At 37.5% G+C, this 20,929-nt stretch overlaps 1 protein-coding gene across 5 annotated transcripts in view; it reads left to right on the top strand.

Moving 5' to 3' along the window:
* Positions 1-20,929, top strand: part of LOC126916983 (E3 ubiquitin-protein ligase MIB1) — a 441,377-nt gene that overhangs the window by 273,330 nt on the left and 147,118 nt on the right. Inside the window, exon 10 of one of the 5 annotated variants that reach the window (XM_050723365.1) lies at positions 547-565. The exons of the other annotated variants lie outside the window; for them this stretch is intronic. Coding sequence (XP_050579322.1) covers positions 547-550 — 4 coding nt within the window. The 3' untranslated portion in view covers positions 551-565. Of the gene's footprint in view, positions 1-546; positions 566-20,929 lie in introns of those variants that run through there. 5 annotated transcript variants of the gene reach the window in all.

Raw genomic sequence — 20,929 nt, forward strand, 5'->3', positions numbered from 1 at the left:
GAGGGTTCGTTCACGGCGCTTGATGATTATATTAGACGGTTGCTGTATAATCGAGTGTGGCACGATCGATTGTTTCTTTCATTGAAAATTTATAATCTCAATGAGATGTAGAAACTTCAAGTTTTAGTAAAAATGCTGAAATTAATTTGTGAGGATAAGATTATTATATCATATAGGTATTATAGTATTTTATATTACTTTATAGAAATTGATAAAATAACATTAAAATTCAAAGTTTAATTTCGAATAAATATCGATGATCTTATAATAAAATATCGTACATATAAATTACTTTTGAGACAACGGTGATTAGATGTCGATGTTGGATCGAGATGAATTTTAAATGAGACAGTTTAAAGAAGTGGGTAGCTCGCGGATCGCTGCATCTATCAGTTAATTACAAATTAATTGTTATAATAATTATATTAGAACGAAAGGAGGTATCGATCCATCGTCTTGCGTCATTAGTTAGATTTGTCGACTTTGCGCTAATTGCTCGCACTTTGGAACTTGATCTAACAGAATTCTTTTGGTTTTTTGTTTCAGGTAAGATAATATCGATTAAAAGTTCTTTTCTTTTGTTTGGTGAAACGCGAATGCCGAAAGAAAGCAGTGAGTACTGTAATTTTTTTACATCTTCGATTGTTTTTCGCGGTATGAGTTTTAATTTAGTTTGATTGAAAAATAACGATGATCTTTACTCTCACGAACAAAGAAAATTATTTTGTTCAGCGTTCAAGCTTCACGAACCTTTCAATTACATTTGAATCTTCAAAAATTTATAATTCTAATTTTATATTGAATTCCAATTCAGATTGAAAGAGTATTATTTAAAGTGTGAAAGTAGAAACTTAGAAATCTAAAGAAATCTCAGAAAAGTAGAAGTCTATTGTACCTTTACATAAAATCTCGAAGTTAAATTTTAATCTCGTACGCGATTAATCCAAGCATAAAATCCATTTACACTTTACACGAGTGCAATTTCTAAATAACCGATACGTAGAGCTCGACGATTGAGTCAGGATGATCTATCGAGCCCTGCGGGTAGTAATCGACTTACGACGATTTACTTTTTCCGAGCGCGATCAATCGGTCCGTGGCGCACAGCCGCGCATCTCTACATGTAATTACGGTTTCCAATCATCTAGTCAAACGCTGAAGCGCTCGTTTATGAGGAAACGCATCCCGCCACGAGTAGGAGAGAAACGAGGTGGTTAAACAGTCTGGTAGAATCGGGGCGGGGCTGATTGGAATGGTTTGAAACACAGCCGAATTTCCTATGATTTTCCGCAAGTTTCGCGTACGAATTTCGTTCCGTGCCTAACGTTAATTCGCCGGTCGGATGAGACGTTTCAGAATTCGCATTCCCCCATTCGTCGTTTCGAGGCCGGAATAAAGCGACGTCGAATTTTGCCGAGAGAGTTGAAAACGCCGCGCTTAATCCGAAACGCTTTTGAATTCCACTTCGCGACTCTGTGTTGCTTTGCCTTGCTCTGCTTTGCCCCGGCCTGTTTGCCCCCTTTTTTGCTTTCGTTTCGCTTTCAGCCTGACACGCACCACGTTGCTGCGAACAACGCGTCGCACCGCATGCTTGTTCGTCTTCTACGGGTGACGGTTCTAATGCGTGTATGTTTGAATAAGAGCTAGAAACAAAGTGGTAGTTTCGAATCGGTAGGAAAATATATTCGTGTTTGTGGAATAAGGAACGAACAGAGAAATTTGCAATCGGTAGATTTTTTCTTTTTTCGTGAAAAGTTGATCGCGAGTTGTGCGACATACGCAGATGCTACATGAAGTAAGTATGCGTAGCCATAATTTTCAATGAAACTTTTTTTTTTTTATTAGGTTTCACGTTTCATCTCTGTGGTATCAAATTTCTGTGATCGTCTGAAAGTACCACTAAATGATGCGAAACTTATTACAGTCAGGTATAACCAGTTAGTATATAAATGCAGTAACAGATGCGGCGGTGTACAAATATCTACCTAAAACAAAGTAGCAAGAACAACAAAACGCGAAATAGAAAGTCGTATACCGAAATTTCCACCTGCAATTAACAGAACAGCTTGATTAAATATTTTTGGATACGGCTTCCAGTACGGTTTGCTTTCATATGAGTGGAATGGAGGCAGACGAAACCTTTCCAGTTCTACCATCGGATACTCTTGCATTGCTTTATTGTGATTCAGCTGTTGCTGAAGTTCTCCTTCGGTTCAGATGCCCCTTTTTTAATATTCTTTCTGTTTCCTACAACGCGTTCTTTATAACTGGCGTACATGTTTTTAAAGAAATTCAAACGACGCTTTTCCTGACGATGATGTTATAAATATTGATTATGCAATTGAGGAGTTCTTCGAGAGAAAGACATCATACGATAAAATAGTGAATTGTACGAATCGTCTGGAAAATTTACCTATTTTATATAAGCAATTTTCTAATTATTTATGAATTCTTGGTTTTCTAATTTACGAAACTTAATGTAGTAGCAGTTAATTGCTTCCTCTATGGGGTTACAAGACTTCCACTTCGCATGTTAATCTGTTCTTTAAAATACAACTCCATACAAAAGAATTGCTTGTAAGTGGATATATCGTTACAGCTTATAGAGAAAGAAAAGAGAATGTACGCGTTACATAAACAAAATTAGATACGATCAGCCAAGCGAATTAAACAATCTTTCACAGTATATACAAAAACTGAAAGCTAGTAATATAATATCTAAACTATAACAAAAATAAACAAATACTTCAAACATTTACGAAATTTAATGTTATTTAATAATTTAATATTTACATAATTATAATAGCACTTTATATTTATATAGCACAAACTAAAATAAATACTCTATAATATCGAAACTACTTGACTAGAAAATTCGAAAGCTGTATATTTACCATAAATTTAGAAGGAAACACCTCAATTCGACTTGTGTCTTCCACCATCTTTTATCAGCTACTTGTATTTAAATTCTACAAGCAGAGAACGTCTCTCTGTACAATCATTTCTCAAACTTGCATAAAATTAAAATATACATTTCATTCGCTAGTCGTGCCGTTCGTATAATAGAAATCCGATCAACTAATCCACTCCATCGATGCTAATTCTACCAAGCGAATCAGATTGTCATGGTGCGAAAACTAACGTGGAACGAGTCCGGAACAGCGAGTTATTCGTCGTATAATCAGTCGTAGAGGAACCCTCGTCGACCAGAACCGATTGAAGTCGACAATCTCGTCCGACGTAACTGTACCGGTGCTAGTACACGAGGAGAGGTCCGATGAGAGGAGACCTTGTCTCGGAATGGCTGATCCGATTCTGGCACATCCTTGTCCCGGTAGGACAGTAATTGTCGCTCGTTCTTGAAATACCCGCGTCAGATATTGCGTGCTCCAACAATAGAGCACAATGGGAGACGGTGTCAGGCCGAGGAGAATAGTCCAAGGCATCCCATCTTCATCTATCTGTCTGTACATTTACGCCTGTAATTCTCTTTCTCTATCCCTTCCACATCCCGATTAACGGACGAGAGTTTCGGCTTCGTTATCCTGTCTATCTTGGCTGCTTGTGTTTCTCTGTCTCTGCTTCTGACGTTTGTCTCCCTTTGTTTCCTGCGAGATTGCTGTTAGCTTGCCGAAATGGAGCGGGAAGATTGAAAAATGACACTCGTTAGCAGCTGCGGTATTCTGCAACTCTGATTTTAGATGCGTTCTATGCGGCTACACTGGCACACGCAAGTATTCGAACACTTGCGGACGAATACCTTCGATGAGTATGTTTTTTATAAGACGCTTTTCCTAGTCGTTTGATTCTATTATTTTTTATATATTCGATTTTTTTTCCATACACCGGAAGTTTCCTTTCCAGAGCAATGACAGATTTTACGTAGCTGTAGTTATAATGTCAACGAAAAATTCATGTTCTTTATTAGGCGGTAGTTGGTCGTATTGGATGCAAAGAAAATATAAGTAGTCTCCTCTTAGAATCGTCTCGAGTTACGATCAGTCAGTGTCAGTGCGAGTTCGTTTCAGTTTGAAAAATTCTTCTTGCAATATTTCTTCTCTGCGTTATGAATATTATGCGGTATATTCAAACCTCAACATCGCGTAATATTACGTGTGTTTTGAATTTTCATTAGCATCGTTATGAGACTCGTCTATCACGGTTATATTGATAAAGTTGCAATCTAAAAATATGCATAGAAACTTAAAGACATTTAGCATAAGCGTTAGGCAAAACATTACTGTTTCAAAATATTTGTGGCATTTTTAAAAATACCTCAGATATCTTAATTACATGTGTGTTATTCTTTTCGAAGCAGCTTCGTTTCTGTTATTCTTTTTCACCCAATTTTTTGTTCTGTATTTCAATTACATCATCTTTTCTCACCTTTAAATTCGATCATCTTCTTAAGTTTCTTCGACATATTGGGTTGGCAACTAAGTGATTGTGGATTCTGTCAATATCACCTAATGACAAAATCCGCAATCACTTAGTTGCTAACGCAACAGACCTGTATTCATATCTACTATAATAATAGCTCCGAAATACCTTTAGAGAGACATTCACTTATTAACATTTACGTTTGTGAAGCTTCTTAAGAATGATTCTGTCAGCATCGTTAATTGCGCTACGTCAGAGTAGAATCGCAATAGAACGTGCGTAATTCGTCAGATTACAGAGACGATTTCTGAAGGGCGTCTTACGTGATGGATTCGGTACGCAGTTCCACATTTGCGTTGGTAATCTGTCAGGGTCGTGTAGCAAGTGCTGGTACCAGCATATTTAGACCTTTGATTAGAACTGGCTTGTATCGTCAATTTACCGTTCCGAGCTCCAATACAATCGTACCAGTTATCAACTGTTAATTCTAGAGATAAGTGGGCTCGAAATCCAACGTGGAGATTCTACTCGAACGTCCCCCGAATACTAATGCGTTTTAATTAGTTTCATTGCTCCTCGTACGACTAAGGAAGGTATTTGCAGCCGTTATCGATATCGATCTCGATTGTCTGATGTCGGTATGTTTGTACAGCTTACAGCTTGCCAAATAACCTTCTTTGACTGATGTTGTGTGCGATTCGTGCCAAGGGACCACGCGTGAAACGATTTTAAAGTGGAAAGAAAATCGAAGTTCTCTGGTATTTGATTCTTAATCTTTAAGTAATTTAAGTAACATTTAAACAAATATCTAAGTTTTTTTTTTTTAATATCTAAGTAATAGAAGCTTAAAATAAAAATAGTTTTCTGTTGTTCATAATATTCGTATTAAGAGTAAACGCGTTTACGTGCGCTTCCCAGGTATTAGAATAATGTAATATTTATCGATTAATTGGAGGTGAAAATAGGATTAGTTTAATAAGATTTTTACAATTGGTTTATAACGTCGCAACGCTTTCAAAATATTTATATACTCCGTAAATATCCAGATTAAAAGAAAGACTCGGATGACCCAGTTCTGATTTTTGAAATACCACGAATAGCAGAAACGAATTCAGGGTATAATTAGAGGTAGAACAACGCTTTATGAAAATTAACATTTCCTTTCATGAGATTTCATTTTAAGCAAAATCGTTTAAAAAAATTCATTCGGTCTTGCGTATGCACGATAAATAAATGAAAGTACGTATAAACTAACTTTTCCAATTTAGTATCGGTAATTAATGTCGATTTATTATCTACAAAATTAATTGACAAATCTTACCGTAAGACAACTAAATTTATCAACGAAATGACTTTATCTGTCAATAACAGAAATGTAACATTTAAGTGAACGCGAAACTTTAAATTGTAAAATCATGGATGTAACTATTTTTTCTCTCCGTTGTCTCTAGAAATTGAATCTGTGTATACGTTATAGCAGACACCGCGAACAATTATCGTTTAATCAGTTTCTAACAAGCGGACAGAGACATTCCACGTTTTACGTGGCGATCGTGGAAAGTTCAATGAACGAGTTTAATCGGGTAGCGGAGAATTTGAGGCGAGACAAGAGGGAAAGGCAGTTTGCTCAAGGTATGGGAGGGATACCTAATTACAAGACAAAGGAGCAAATGCTATAGATTAGCTCATTAGTAGAACGCTTGTCTCGTAATACTATTAATTCATCCTGTGGCAACGCCTATCATGTGTACCACGCTGAGGAGGCTGCTCAGAGAATCTCGTCTTGCAAAGGCTAACATCAGACACCGAACAGCCGATGAGGCAGTTGCTTTATGGTAATTTGATCGATAATCGAATTCTACGTCTTTTTGATGAACGATTTTCAAGTATAAAGCTTCTTATTTTATTGGGTAATCGGAAACCTCTTTTCGTAACGCTGCTGAGTTTTAATCGTTTCTTCCGAGTTCGTTAAGCAATAACAGATGACGTGAAATATTATAATTGGCCGTGAGCATGTGTATTATTGGTTGTCTTCTCTGGTTTCGATGAAATCTCTTGATCTAATTTCATTTTCCTCATTTTTATTTATCGTTTATTACGTTAAGATAGCATATTAAATTAAAATAGTAGGACAATAATAGGGAAAGAAATTTCCTCTTAGCTTCCTGCAATCTAAAATTGGTTTACGATAGTTTTGAAAGAAATTCATTCGTAATGAACTTTTAGCAATTGGTATAAGAGTTATTCTTGCAAATGTAGCATGCAATAATTATGATAAAATGTACGTCATTTTCTGTATAAAAAATAAAAGCACCCTTACAAAGCGCCTCTACTGACGTTTGTGATACACACAGTCAATTTAAAATATTCATATCATGACAAGTATTGGATTATAAAAATCTGAAGTAATGTTGTTAAGTAACATTGTGTCGCATAGAAGAAGAGTTAATTTCAATAACGTACATTCATGTCAAGGTAAAAATGGACATAAAAGTCGGGCACAAAGCCTTTCCACTTGTTCAACCATGAAAAGCTACGATGCAGTAGGACATTTTGTTTTCCTTTGATTGACTACAAAGGTTGAGAAAAGTGGAAAGAAATGTTTAAATCAGAAGCATTTTAATAACAGAATAACAATTTTAGAAGGCAATTAAGATATCAAACTATTTAAAATGGGTTTAAATGATTAATGCAGTTAATGGACCACTAATACCATATTAAAAGTGAATTACAGTTGGTACATTGTTTTTCCAAACGTTTTATGATAACTAAACTAGTTTCAGACTGAAATACGATTCACCTGAGATAGATAATAAGCCACTATTATCGTGCAATGTTTTAAAACGAAGGAAACTGCCGGAAATATTTACTTGCTCGTTATATTTAATCCTATCATTTCCATATCATCCAGTTGTTAATGTGAAAGTAATCCAATATAAAATAATTAACTAAAGAAGAGATTACTCTTTATAAATTGGACGATAATAAATATTCTTTTTAATTGCAAAATCAAATAAAAAATCCTTGCATGAATTTGTTGGCAAAATACATTGAATTTTGCCGCTTCCTCTACAAAACACAATTAATACCACGTGTATCGTATTTTTCACCTATCGGATAGATTCCTCGTCTTTGCATGGATGATATATAAGCTGCACTAAACGAAGCAAAGAACACTCTAAATCCACATCATTTCCAAAGTATTTAAAGTGACGCGAATGTCAAGGCGCACCCTCGTCCCACGCAATCACCCATGCCAGATGCGCGATCGATGATCCTCGTGTCCTTGAGTGAAATTCCAGCGAACCCTTTCTCGTTCCCCGTTGTGAATTCGCTCACCGGCCATTACCGGGAATCTCTCCTCGCCTCGAAGGCACGAGGAATTCCGACATCACTTTCAATTTGTTGCAATTGTCGGAGGCGAAGTCCGCCGGATGCGCTCGCATCCCTAACGACTTTTACCGGCGGAACGATCGCGCCCTTAGAATTCGTGGAGCGCGCGCGTACGCGAAACAAACGAGACCGACCAAAGCAGCTTGTTCCACGTTGTTGCTCGAGTAATGCCGTACAATTAGTCAGTGGTTGATGTACTCGCCCGGTTTAGTATTATTGCGCCCCTTGCACAATATCCACGCCACTCCTTCCGCGTAGCTTCCCTTCTGCCGATATTGCGTTACGCCAAGCATCCGCAACTACCGAACCGTATAACCGAGTAGAAACACGCTCTGGGTTATGACCGATTAAATTCCGTTACTTTCTCTCTCTGTCTTCTGGCTGCCGCTTTCTCTCCTCTTCTTTCTCTCCCTTCACTTCCGCAGATCGTTCTATAATTGCGTCGAGAGGAATCGGTATCGCGAGCCTCGTGGCAAGAACTTAGTAGGAGAAGGTTCTGTAGATTTGTTATTGTTTTTTTAATTTACGAAACAAATTTTGTATCGTTTTGTTGGAAATTCTGTTTATTAAATTCCTCTGTAATTGATACGAAACGGTATAGGTGGAATTTAGCAGTTCAAGCATAGTCGAGTTAACAATAAAACAGAGTATTTTCTTTGTCTTGGATATTATTTTATTTCAACAATGCTACTTGCCATATTCCAAATGTGAGATGTGAATGAGATATGAATTTGTCATCTGAGATACCATGAAGTTTCTGAAAGGTTTGTACCTTTGGATCGATGGGTTGTTGTTCCTCTTTTTGACTGTGTAATATATCAAAGTACACTTTTTTAATTACTAATATTCGTATGCAATGTTTAAGCAGAAAATGTTGCAACTTTGAGCCAATATCATTTCGCCAAGCCGCTTGAAGTCGAATATTTAAACTCCTCCATGTTCACCAGGTATATCTAAGAAGAAAAAAAGGAACAAAACATTCGAATTACGAATATTTTGCCGAATATCATCCAGAGATGTACTTCAATTACTTACCGACCTCGTTCGAGGATAGTTAGGGAGTTCACGTGATACAAACGTTTAACAAGTTCGTTACACTTATTATTAACGATATTTCTTTCCGCGTTGGCTCACTTCCTTCGATATTGCCTCGTCGACGAAGCTTCCACAGCCATCGGAATGCGTCTCCCCAGCAAGTTCTATCGGTTTATGAACGATTAAATTTCATCAAATATCCATTACAGGATGTAATTATGCCGTGAAAAGCACTCCAGTTATCTAATATCCCCTTTGAAACGTCATTTCATTAAATTATCGATAAAACTTGGGAGATTAAACTCTACCATCGCGAGATCGCGTCACCTTGGAATTTTCTCGCTAAAAATTTTATATAACGGGGGGAGGATCGATAACAGTGAACGATTGAACGTTCGACGATCGTGTGGAAATAAGCGTGAAAAATTAAGAGATGTATTTTACAATAAGATGTATGTATTTTAATATTTTGAATAGTTGGTAACGTTATATTTTGTTGCACATTCCGGTTATAATAATATGATAATTTGGATTAAAATGATATTGTACATTTAAATGATATTCCATTATTTCAAAATAGTGGTAGTATCTCATATTTCTGAATAAATGTCTATCTAATAATTTGCTTGTAAACTCTCTACTCTCGTATCACAGTGCACGACAAGACCAAATAGTAATTTGTAAACTTGTTTGGAAGTTTAACAGTTTAGAGATATAACGACAGTTTCGAAACTATTTTCATGGAATACGAACGTCAGATATTAATTCACATAGTCAAATTATATGGCAACCATTTTTTTGTAACTTCTTTCAGCGAAATTGCTTTTAATGATATTCATGATATTCATACATATAAAGATCTTCATAATGTAATTGAATAACTTCGATGAAAAGGTTTGAAGAGTGTTAGATCCGATAACAGTACCTCAGAAAATTCAGTTTCAAAGATAAATTACAAATTAATATTAAATTCACAAAGTTAAAAATCTCTGTTTAGAATTAAAAATGTTCTCAAAATGTTTCTGATACTAATAAGAAAAGAACTGGCATAATAATCTAACTGACACGCAAATCGTTTATAATTTCTTCTTAAAATTAATATACTAATTTAAAACCATATGTATACACGTTTTTCCTTGCCATCCATAGCTTGCAATTGATATAGATTTTTCTATACAAATAAGAACTTAATTTGATATTAGTTTTCCGTGATGATGAGCAATCGTGTTTGGACCTTGTATTCGCACTTTGTGCTTACATTTTGTCATCAGTCCACGACCGAAACAGTTTCAGGTTTGCCCTGAAGAAGTAGGGTACATCATCTAGGAAACGTTGGACCAAAATGCGAATACAAAGTGCAAATGGAAGTGCAAAGTCCAAACACGATTGCTTATCCCGAAAAACCAATATCAAAATATCTCACCATCGCGAAAGTTTGAAACCCAAGATAACTTATTTCGCATTCTTTACAGAAACCTATCTTCTGATATATAAAATATAAGAAACTCATTTCTTAGATTTTTCACACAGGTAGAGGAATTTTGACTTCCTGCTATATATTTTCCTATTAACTTACATCAACGTATTAAATTGTCTCCAATTCACTCGTTGCATTGGAACGTCCCATAACGTCTTCCAAAACCAGCATCACTAGGTTCTCTAGACGTAAATTATAATCGTTTAATTAATTAATTAATGCGTAGAAAGCACGATGGTCCGCTCATCCGCGAGGACGTTTGTGTCCACACGGATCTTCGACAAAGACGGTCGACCTCGTACGGACCTGACCTACAGGGACTATCTTATGGTGCTTTTTTAAGCGTCGACATTAAAAACATCGTTAGCCTGTTCTCGTTCACGACGGTGCTGAGAACGGTCGGCTGAGAATGTAATTAAGTGCAGTGGAAGATTTAGTGGCGTTGCCTCGCGGGCGCCTCCTCGAGAAGCAGGCTCGAGTGTCCTTTTAAGGGCCGCCTTATGAATTTAGCGAAGCACACGCGATCATAGGAATTATTCGGCGAACACTCGCATCCCCGACGACTTTCATTTCCCCGTCGACGAAAATTTATCGGGCTGTGAATGTATTAAACTACCAAGGCAAGAGCACCGACAGTCGTTTCGTCGCCGATGTCTGCCAGAACTTGCCGACGGTTTTAGTTGACGTAACCGGCTGACGTTAACCGCTAGTCGTCCCAATTTGCAGAAACAAACGACCTGCACGGCCGGCTGACTCTTTCTGCTGGAAATCTTGCCGCTTTGCAGAACACAGAAGCGTTTCGCGCTTAAAGCTGGCTCTACGTTGGTCCAGTCGTTGGATCGACCGATTACATTACAGTCGTTTCATTGAAAACGGATCGATATCTACGTTATTCCAGTCTTTTCTGTACCGTTGAAAGAGGTAGATTTTAATGTCAATGGATATACCGTACTACGCTTCGGTACTGGATATTGAATCGTCTACACTGTTCCAGTAACCCTGGAATGTTGTGCTCCCGATCGTGGGAGTAAACATTGAATCGAAAAGTAGACTTTCGATTTAGTTGTTGCGCTGGATGGCTTACTGGAATGAAAACACCGTTTACATTATTCCAGTTCAGTGCTGGATTGGGCCACTGGACTGGTATGCTACTGGACTAATGTAAATTCAGTTTAAGGTTGCAGCGGATTCTCTCTGGAAGCATGCGTAGGTGTAGTATGTATATGTAGGTGTTAGTTTAGGAAGATTATAGGTTGCGCTGGGAGCTGTACTTGGCGAAAATTAATACTATTAGTGATGCGGTTGTTCTTATGTATTTTTGTTTTCAGAAGGTTTATCATGTAATCTACATCGCGTCTCAATTGTAAAATCATTCACTTTTTATGCAGGCAGAGTAGGAATATGCAAAATCAAATATCTGAAAGATATTATTATAAATAGAAAGAAACGTATGCATCAGTAAGTTTATTCGAGCCTGAGTTCGCTTCTTTTATAGTTAGTAGCGTATTCTTGAAATAAAAGTAACAGGATGCGTTATTGAAAAGATCGAAGACATCCGCGCGAAAAAATGATCCGGCCTGGAATATCGACGATTCAAGCGATAAGTCGATTTTTTCAGTTGATAGATTAGGGTGTATTTGTGAAATGTAGAATCAGGTATTTTAGCTAAAATTCATGGAAAGACATCTTAGCTATCGTGGAATGTCTAATAAATCATCGATCTTGTCTTAAGAAATATGAGTGTAATCCGATGCTGCACCATCTGTGGGTTTTACAAATTTATCATACGTGTAATAATATTTTTCACTGTGAAAGTTATAACATATGTTTATACCTCGGATATATATGGCTCTCCATTTTTCCTTGTTCAACCGAATCTAAATATCGGAATCGATAAGGCGATAAGAATTTTGCCTTGTTTCGCAAGACTGAAAAAAACAGGCATAGAAGGTGAATGAGATTCCATCGATGAAGAAATATATTCATATTTATATAATGATGATTCTGAAATCCAATTAAACAGCCTCAAATTTAAATCCTTTCTTCCTTACTATAAAATTATATATATTTCATAATTTTCTAATATTTATATTAAATTTAAAATATTCACATAAAATTAAATAACTGTAGTAGTTTAAGCATAGAAAATGGAATGCTTGTATCTTGTTCCCATCGTTATGTTATAACTATAGTTTTATCTGAGCACCTACGCAAGGAGTACACCATTTTCATACACATTTCCAAGGGATATGCGAGGCATAAAGGGTTGAGGGCCACGTATCGCCTTAGAATAATTTACTCTGAAATCTCCATCTCGGGTCCCATCTTCGAAATCTATCATCAGCTGTTCCATGGTATTCAAGTGCTCCGTCTGCCACTTCTCTGGACGTGTTTTCCTGCCGGAGGAAACGCTCGACAACTCGGCATGGGCCAGGTCTGTAAGACAGTTTTCCATAAATAAAGCGTTTGTATCAGCACTTACGGGCATGAATCACGGAGTCGCGGAAGACCGAAAAGAAGAAGGGCTCCGTTATCGTTCACCGGTATAACAAATATCCAATCTCGGTGTAAGAAATATACGAGTGGAATCTGACGCGAGACGAATCTACGAGTCGCAAGTTTATCGCGGCCACGGGCCGGAGCGGCGCTCCTGCTTCGAAAGTTGTAACACATGCCAGTTTTCCGGCAGCGTCGGGAAGTCAGCGACGTGCTGAGCTGGCCATAAATCGCGAAAGAAATTCCGAAAGTGTCGCCGTTACTGGCAGTCGCTGTTGAGCTTTCCGAAGGCCGACCAAGTCGACCCTCGCCTCGCATCCTCAATAATTTCGAGGAAAATCGGTGCCGTGCTCGATATCGAGATGCCATCCCGATAACGGCGAGTTCGTTTTCGAGATCCTCGCGATTGCGACATTGGTAAATACGAGATAGGGCGAAGTTCTTGTGGGAGGATGACTTTAGGAAGAGTTTTGTTGCGATAATTTATACACGTCGTTAGATGGTAATATGATATCAAACAATTTTCGCTAACGTATAGTAATCGGTATGTAGATATCGCGTTAGACATCAAGAAAGCTTCGTGTTGAGTAGATTTTTCTTGTAACGTGAAAAGAAGGAGCATAAATGGGGCGTGCTTTATCCTCTCATAACGATAAAACATGAAATATAATTTTCCAACAATTGGTACCTATTAGATGACATTTAGGTGATGTTGCAACAGATGTGAGAAAGTAGAGAATTCTTTGCAGATTTCAAATAATTGGTGCATTAATTTATTAGAGCAACCATTTATTTTAGAAGAGATCTTAAAGAAGGAATTCAACGTAAAAATAATCAGATTTCCAATGGTTCATTTGGAGCAGCCACACCCTTTAAAACAGGATCTATTAAGTAAGTTAATTGAATTAAAGCAAGGAAAGCTGCTCTGTCTGTGTTAAATGTAGCGCACTAATTTCGTTCAACTGCAGTCAATCAAGAGAATATGAACAAAGTATATCCAACAAGTATCTCAAATGTAACTATCATTCGCACAAGTAGTATTCTTTCGTTCGTACCTATTTTTTAGAATAAAATTCGTGAATGAAAAGAACAGATCACGAAATAGTTCAAAATTTCTTGAATTTAGATTATCGAAAAGTTATCGCTACGTTTTATATACTATCTGATTGCCAAAAGAGCGTGAATTAATCTGATTTGTATCTTTCACAAGATAATTATTTGTATTGGTATATAGGGACAGTAGAAGAAGTTGAAAGGGGAATAAGAAGCTCGAGCTTGTAGAGTTCTTAGAGAAAAAGGAGAAAGGTTACTGTACAGCTCGACGGTATATGTGTAGAGAATCGTGGGAGCAGAGCAACATGCGCAAAATAATTAGCTTGCGAATAATTCGTGAGCATCTCTACGGAGCGGAAAATGTTCTCGACGTGGAAAATAAAATTATTCGGCTAAATACGTTTCGTCGGAGTAAATGTGTGCAGCTATTCGAAATCATTTTGACTCGAAAAATTCCCACTGATTATATTATATTATTTATTAATTGTATTATTCTATCGTGTATTATTTTTCGTAATATTTTACACTGATTTAACAGTGAGTCTGAAATGAGGCGTACAATTAATATTTAAATTACGTTCATGTCTTTGCAAGTTCCACGGAACTTGAAATTAAGAATTCAAAAATGTTTATTATTGTAGTGCGAATAAGATAAAAATTTATCCAGAAGTTGAAGCTTCATAGATCTCAAAATTGATCCAAAAAGTAACTCATATACAAACTGTTGAAAATGACAACGTGAGTCCGCGCTCGCCATACATTATGCAGATACGCTAACTACAATAAATAGTAACTAGAAGATAGTCCTATAGATTTAATCGATGGATTTAAGATTTTCATTTGTTTTTATCCCTAGTCCATGTAAGAAAGTGCAATAAAGGTATTTTGGCTCAGAACGTGATAGATTTATCCAAAGAATAATAATAATAGCTATTGTGATCCTACCTCTAAATACAGAAATAACAACACAAACGTATATAAAGTGTTCTAAGTTGAGAAGCGTGTTACAATATTTAATAGGCAAAATAAATCATTATGTGGAATCTGTTTATCCGTTTAAGTTCGTGGAATTTCTATAAATATCCTTAATTCGATTATCAAAATCCGAATTATAATGCGTAGTTTTAAAACCATGTCGATATCCAATCCAACATTCGTCTATAAAAAGAAGAAATTAATCACTGCTTTTTGACGTCATTTCTCAACTATAGGGAACAAAACCGACGAGAAATAACAGCTGCTTTTTGTCCGCGTAGCTTTCCAATCAAATATAAAAGCCAATAGTTATATTAACGTCATAAATCCGCCGCATTTCCTTTCAGTCGAGAAACTCCCGATCATATACACGTCAATAAATAGCGCAGCGCTCACAAAAGGGATCGGCGCGTTTGAGTCAGCCATTTTATGCACCTCACACGCGATTCCGTCGCCGTGGAAAATTAATTTCCAGCCTCGTAATTACATGCTAACTCGCGTAGCCTCGTGCCAAGCAAATGTTAGTTACCAAAGTTGAACGCGATCGACTTAATTAAATGAAATTGGCCACGGTTCACAGCGTAACTTGTTTCCCGCTGCACAATTAGCAGCAGCACACTTTTCGCTAGAAGCATTGTGCGCCCCTGTGTGTAACTGTGAAACGTCACCGGTCGTTTTCTCGAAGGTCAGTCGTCGGCTTTCACGAGGAAGAGCCGTCGCGACGCGTCCTGACTCGAGCCAGAGTAACGAGACTGTTTTCGCGACCCAGTTTCGGCGATTTATGCGGACGCTTCGCGAATTCCTGCAAAGTCGACGCGCAGCTTGTGCATCCGGGGTTAAGAAGAGCCGTGAGACGTGAATGGAGAACGAAGGATTTTCGGGTGGAGAGAGCTCGGAACACGAGCGGATAAGATGAAATCGTGGCGTCTTTTTGATGATATAGGAAGGTTTTCGCTGTCCCGTTCTAAGATCTCGTTGTTATGAGAAATTATTTGCTTGCGCGACCACGGACGAGCGTCTGGTGAATTTATTTTTGTTTGCTTCCGTATTGTTTCTGCGAGCGTAGACGCTCTCTCGCTGAATTTATCGTTCGCGTTATCGCCTTCTGTTTGGTGCTCCCTTGGAAAAATGCGTTTCTTAAACCACGTGAATGATTAATTGGCCGTGGGAATAAACGGCACGAGTTTACGGAGCAGAATTTTTTTTAACATTTCATACGATTTTGGTAGGAATAGCTCTGTGTAAGGTCAAGAAATACGGTTGTAACAGAGAAGATTTTATTTGTGGAAATTATTATTTACTGTCGCGTGAAATATATAATAATGGAAGAAAAACACAAGCGATATATTTTTCTTCTTTTTTTTTTTGTTCTCGCAATATTTATCAATTTATGATGATGATAAAGATTGAAACACTCAATTTTGCATCGTGTAAAATGTTTCTGAACTTACGATAACATACCAATATTTGGTCTACAAACTCTTTAAACTAAGGGCAATATTAGTTTAAAACTCTCCTTACTTTTATTTTGTCCGGTGATTATTTATATACTCGTGAAACAGCAAGTTATAATAAAACGATCGAGTATTGTAGATGTAAAATAGTTAAATGTTAAAGAAAATTTCGTTATGGCTTGTAAACGACGTTTATTATCTTATAAAAGGTTAACGTTTAATGTTGTTGCGATGGCGTTATTTTAATAATATCACGACGCTTTCCATAACGCCATTATAAATCAATTAACTGTCGTTGCAAAAGTTCGTCAGCCGTTAAGCGACGAGTAAAACAAAACGATGCTTCATACGTTCTATTTTATTTTCAATTCCTTTTTCGTGAATTTTTCAAAGCGGTAAAGACGCAAACATTTGTATATCGTGACAATCTTTTGATTGATTTACGAAGCTGTTTCCTACAACGTAACAAGGAAATTCAATAACTCGCGTGCCTTTAAATTTTTATGTCAACCATTTTTTCCCAGTCTCTTTTGCCATCGAACTTCAAACGATATGTAGATCGTTGATTTTTCGAACTATTTTAATATTATTTTAACTATTATTCCCTCATTTTCGGCTGTAAGCTATTTTTCAAGAAACCATGTTAAAAACAATCTGCACTTAGATTTATTGTATTAATCAATGTAATAAATTCACTTTGTATCTATGAAAGACTAAAATAAAATCTAATGAAAAAATCATCTTCTCTGCGATGTTTCAAAAGTATGCTTCGTATGATAATACCGCAACTATAAATTCAATTCACTTAGAAATTATCCTATTTCAAATAAACATAGCGGAATACCCTCTTCTGCATAATTTCGACAGAAGCAAAGGAAACGCTGCAAAATTTCGTATATTTCTCTTTCAAATTATTTTATTATAAAATATGAAGGTAAATACGAAGGAAAAAAGAATCGAATTTCATTAAATGAAACTAAACTAAAGAAGCGAATTAGAGATGTTTAAAAAATACTTCTCATCCGAGATAACGATATTCCCATCGTATTCCGATCCTACCATAAAACATTCGAACTTTCCAAAACGTCAAATCTCCAGTAAACCGATCCTCTACTAAATAGTACCAAAGTCGCATTTGAAAAAATAGCAAAATACTTCTTTGGGATCGAAGTTGGCAATTTCTTTCTTCCTCCTTTCTTTTTTTTTTTTTTTTTTTTTTTTTCCCTAACTAGACGACCAACGTACCTCGCAGCCGACTTTGTGCGCAAACGAGCAAACGTTGATCCCCATTGTTCTAAAATGCAGGAAATATCACCTGAAAGGAGATGTCTGACAAATGTACATACATATATAGTATCGCGATGCTCACGCACGATTGCAACTCGTGTGTCAAAGAGTGCAAAGCGTTGTCCGTGTGGTTGCACGCGCGTAAACTTGGCTTGTGCTCGTTTGCGAATATACGAGCTGGCATGGTACGAGCACCGGGCAGAGTGCGGGTAGAAGAGGGGCTGTAGCCAGAGAAGGGTGGAATTGGTGGTTTATAGCGAAAGTTTGTGGCATCGACGGCACGAATTCTTTACACACGGCTAGCCGTGCTCGCTGTTCTCTCTTTCCTACCCGTTAACCACCGTTACGAAGCCGCTCGTCTCGTGGAATGGTTGATGTGTGTAGCAGAAACTCGTGAGCCGGCCGTGAAGGATGATTCCGAATTTTCCGAACTGCGACGAAGCAACGGGAATGCTAATTTTATTGGAGGCAGGCTGGCGAGAACGTTGAGGGGTATGGGGCGAACGTTTCTCCGTTGTTGCGATATCGAACGTTTGCGGTGACGGTTTTCGCGGAGAATCGCCTCGTGTTCTGCCAACAATTCGGAAACACGTCGGTTTTAGCGATCGGTGAATGAAATCGAATAGGTGAATGTACGGATCGGCTTGGATGTTAGATTTTGTGGCGCGGTTTGGTCAGTTTTATGAAACGGACAATAGCAGAATGGAAATACCTATATAGAGTGGCAACTGACAGAAATTTTCGTAGACTGCGAAATGTTGGATGAGAGGAAATGTTGGATAGGTACTACATTTCGCTACAGTGACAATGTGTTTTTATAGTAGGAATATTAAAAGGTTAACACCGATAGATCTGTATGTAGGATGTCTTAGCTGAAGCGGGTCACCTGAGTATTCCCTCTGTTTCTAATGACATGAAAAATGTTCGTGGCGCAATTTAAATAGATCGAGAAGGAGAATATCATGGAAGACTTTGTCGAGCCATTTTGTAGTCTACATCACTGTGTAGTCTGGGGTAATACAAATCTGTAGTCTGCGTATTATGTGTACTCTTAAATAGCAAGTGTGTGCTCACAAGATTAATAATTTGATTTTCTAGGATAAATAATTTGATTTCTTCCGGCTTGTACAAATATTTTCATAGAATCACATATTTTATTATGAAATAGTTATTATTATTTCATGCGTTGATAACAACTTATCAGATTATTTGTAAAAATAAGAGGAATATTTATTTTTTAGTAAAAGTGTCTCATTATAGGATGCGCGAGAAATCTTTTGTAAAAAAAAAACGCTGTAAATCTGTAGTTGATTCATGACAGTGATGCTTCTGTTTCTTATACGGATATTACGTCTTTCACATGTCACTCACGTTCGTAATAAATACGGACGTATATTACCCTCGCGCGTTTATAAGGAAATTTACTTTCGACCCGAGTTTTTTAATAAAATAATAAAAGAGTGTAACGAAAATAGGAGCAGTAAATGACAAAGATAGGAAAAATTCAACCTATTACACTCTTCGAAGTCGAGCATCTAATACACAGAAATTATTAGAAAAAGTATCCCGGCTCTCTCCAACAACGTATTATCGCCACCACGCAGGCTTCCTGCTGGAAAGAAAAATTTCTATAAAAACCACAACCTCAGCGTATAACACCAACTGAACTTTCAAGTTGCGATTTTTACGACATACCATCGCATACTTGTTCCATCGAAATTTTTCCGCACAAACAAGGAAAGAGGAAACTTTTAACTAAATTCAAGTTAGGATTGCCGATAAGAAAATACGAGATCCGAATTTGGTGGAAATTGAAGTTGCAAAGAGAAGAAGTGAGCCTCGTGAAAACGCCATTAAGGTATCCCCGATCCGTCGTTGATGACTTAAGCGAATCACACGGCCCGTAGAAGTCTCCGGCGGATAAACGTAACCATTGCAGTGGCTATGTACAAGCCAGTAAATGAGAACAGGGGCCACCGGCTATATTGGCTTTGTGAAGAATCGCTCTCCAATGAAAGCGTTAACGAACCACGTCGTTCCTTCTCGTTCTGCTCAACTGCTCCATTTTCCGATGCTTTTCCCTTCCTACCCTATTTCATCCCCTGTCCTCTCACCGTCCACGTTCCACGATTCTGCCTGCAAAACCGGTCAGAATTTCTCTCGCTCTTTGCCAATGCTCGCCAACCACCGACTATCCTTTCCAAGAGCCCATTTTATTTGCCGCATGCGAAGGAACACCTAACACGCGCATTAATCGAATTTGGACGAAATTAAGAGCGCCGTTAATAATGCAACCAACGTGGGAATTATCTCGTCTCTCGTGGTTGCATCTCCGTTTCTCGATGGATTCGCGATGCTGTTATCGCAGTATCGTTTCATCCTGTCCTTTCTTTCCTTTTGATCGTTTCTATCCTTTTTATCATTGGTGATTTTGAAATTTGATCAGCGTTATAGCGAGAGATATTTATGAGAAAAGTAATCGGCGAGTATATTATTTTTCTTACAACGAAATGGAATTAATTCTTTTCAAGATAATTCTCTTGGAGGCGGTCTAAAGGTCTTGATCTAAAACGATATCTTAAGGGGAAATTGCTTAAAGAGAAGCATCGAGGAAACCGCGACCGTTTGCTGAGAATAATTTCTTTTATCTATATAGATTTAGGAATAAAATTTACATTTCAAATATAGTATACTTTCGATATCAAGGTTAATAGAAAGTACGTCAATGTTTGCTTTAGAAATGCTATGGATGTAAATTTCAGATGCCATACCTAGATAACTTACACTTGAAAAAATTTCTAAAAACATCACAGTTTCCACTTGAAATCTAGTCTGCTTCTAAATCTTTCTAATTCTCCAGAAGCTCCGAAATTTTTCCTAAAGATAAGTAATTGAGTTAAAGATAAGATGGAAATTCGAATAAGTACGTTCTATAACGACGCTACTAACAATGATGCCAATATTTTAATCGAAAATTAGCTTCTTCTATATAAAAGCGTACTATAAAAGTTACCAACAAAGAACCTTACTTTTTGATTCCGTCGGAGGGGAAAACCACGAATTTTTGCGCACGGAGAGAGCAAGCAACGAATACTCGTGTTACCATTCCGGCAGGTCGCGCTACGAAAAATATTAGCCGCGCGATTCTACACGAAACGATGGCGTTCCATGATCGACGTCAAAGCGAGTTTTTCCATTTTCGCTGGACCAAGTTGCACGTTCACGTGGCACATGCAACGGTCGACGTAACTTCTCGTATGACGGCGCGTCCGCGTTATTGTTGCGAGGCCGTTCCCCTGTAACCGGAGATAACACGTATACGCGTGTCCGCTATTACGCCTGCTGTGTTGTTAACAAAGAAGCCATTCGTTACGGTTAA

This window comes from Bombus affinis, chromosome 5 (assembly GCF_024516045.1).
Source record: "Bombus affinis isolate iyBomAffi1 chromosome 5, iyBomAffi1.2, whole genome shotgun sequence".
Classification (NCBI taxonomy): Eukaryota; Metazoa; Arthropoda; class Insecta; order Hymenoptera; family Apidae; genus Bombus; species Bombus affinis.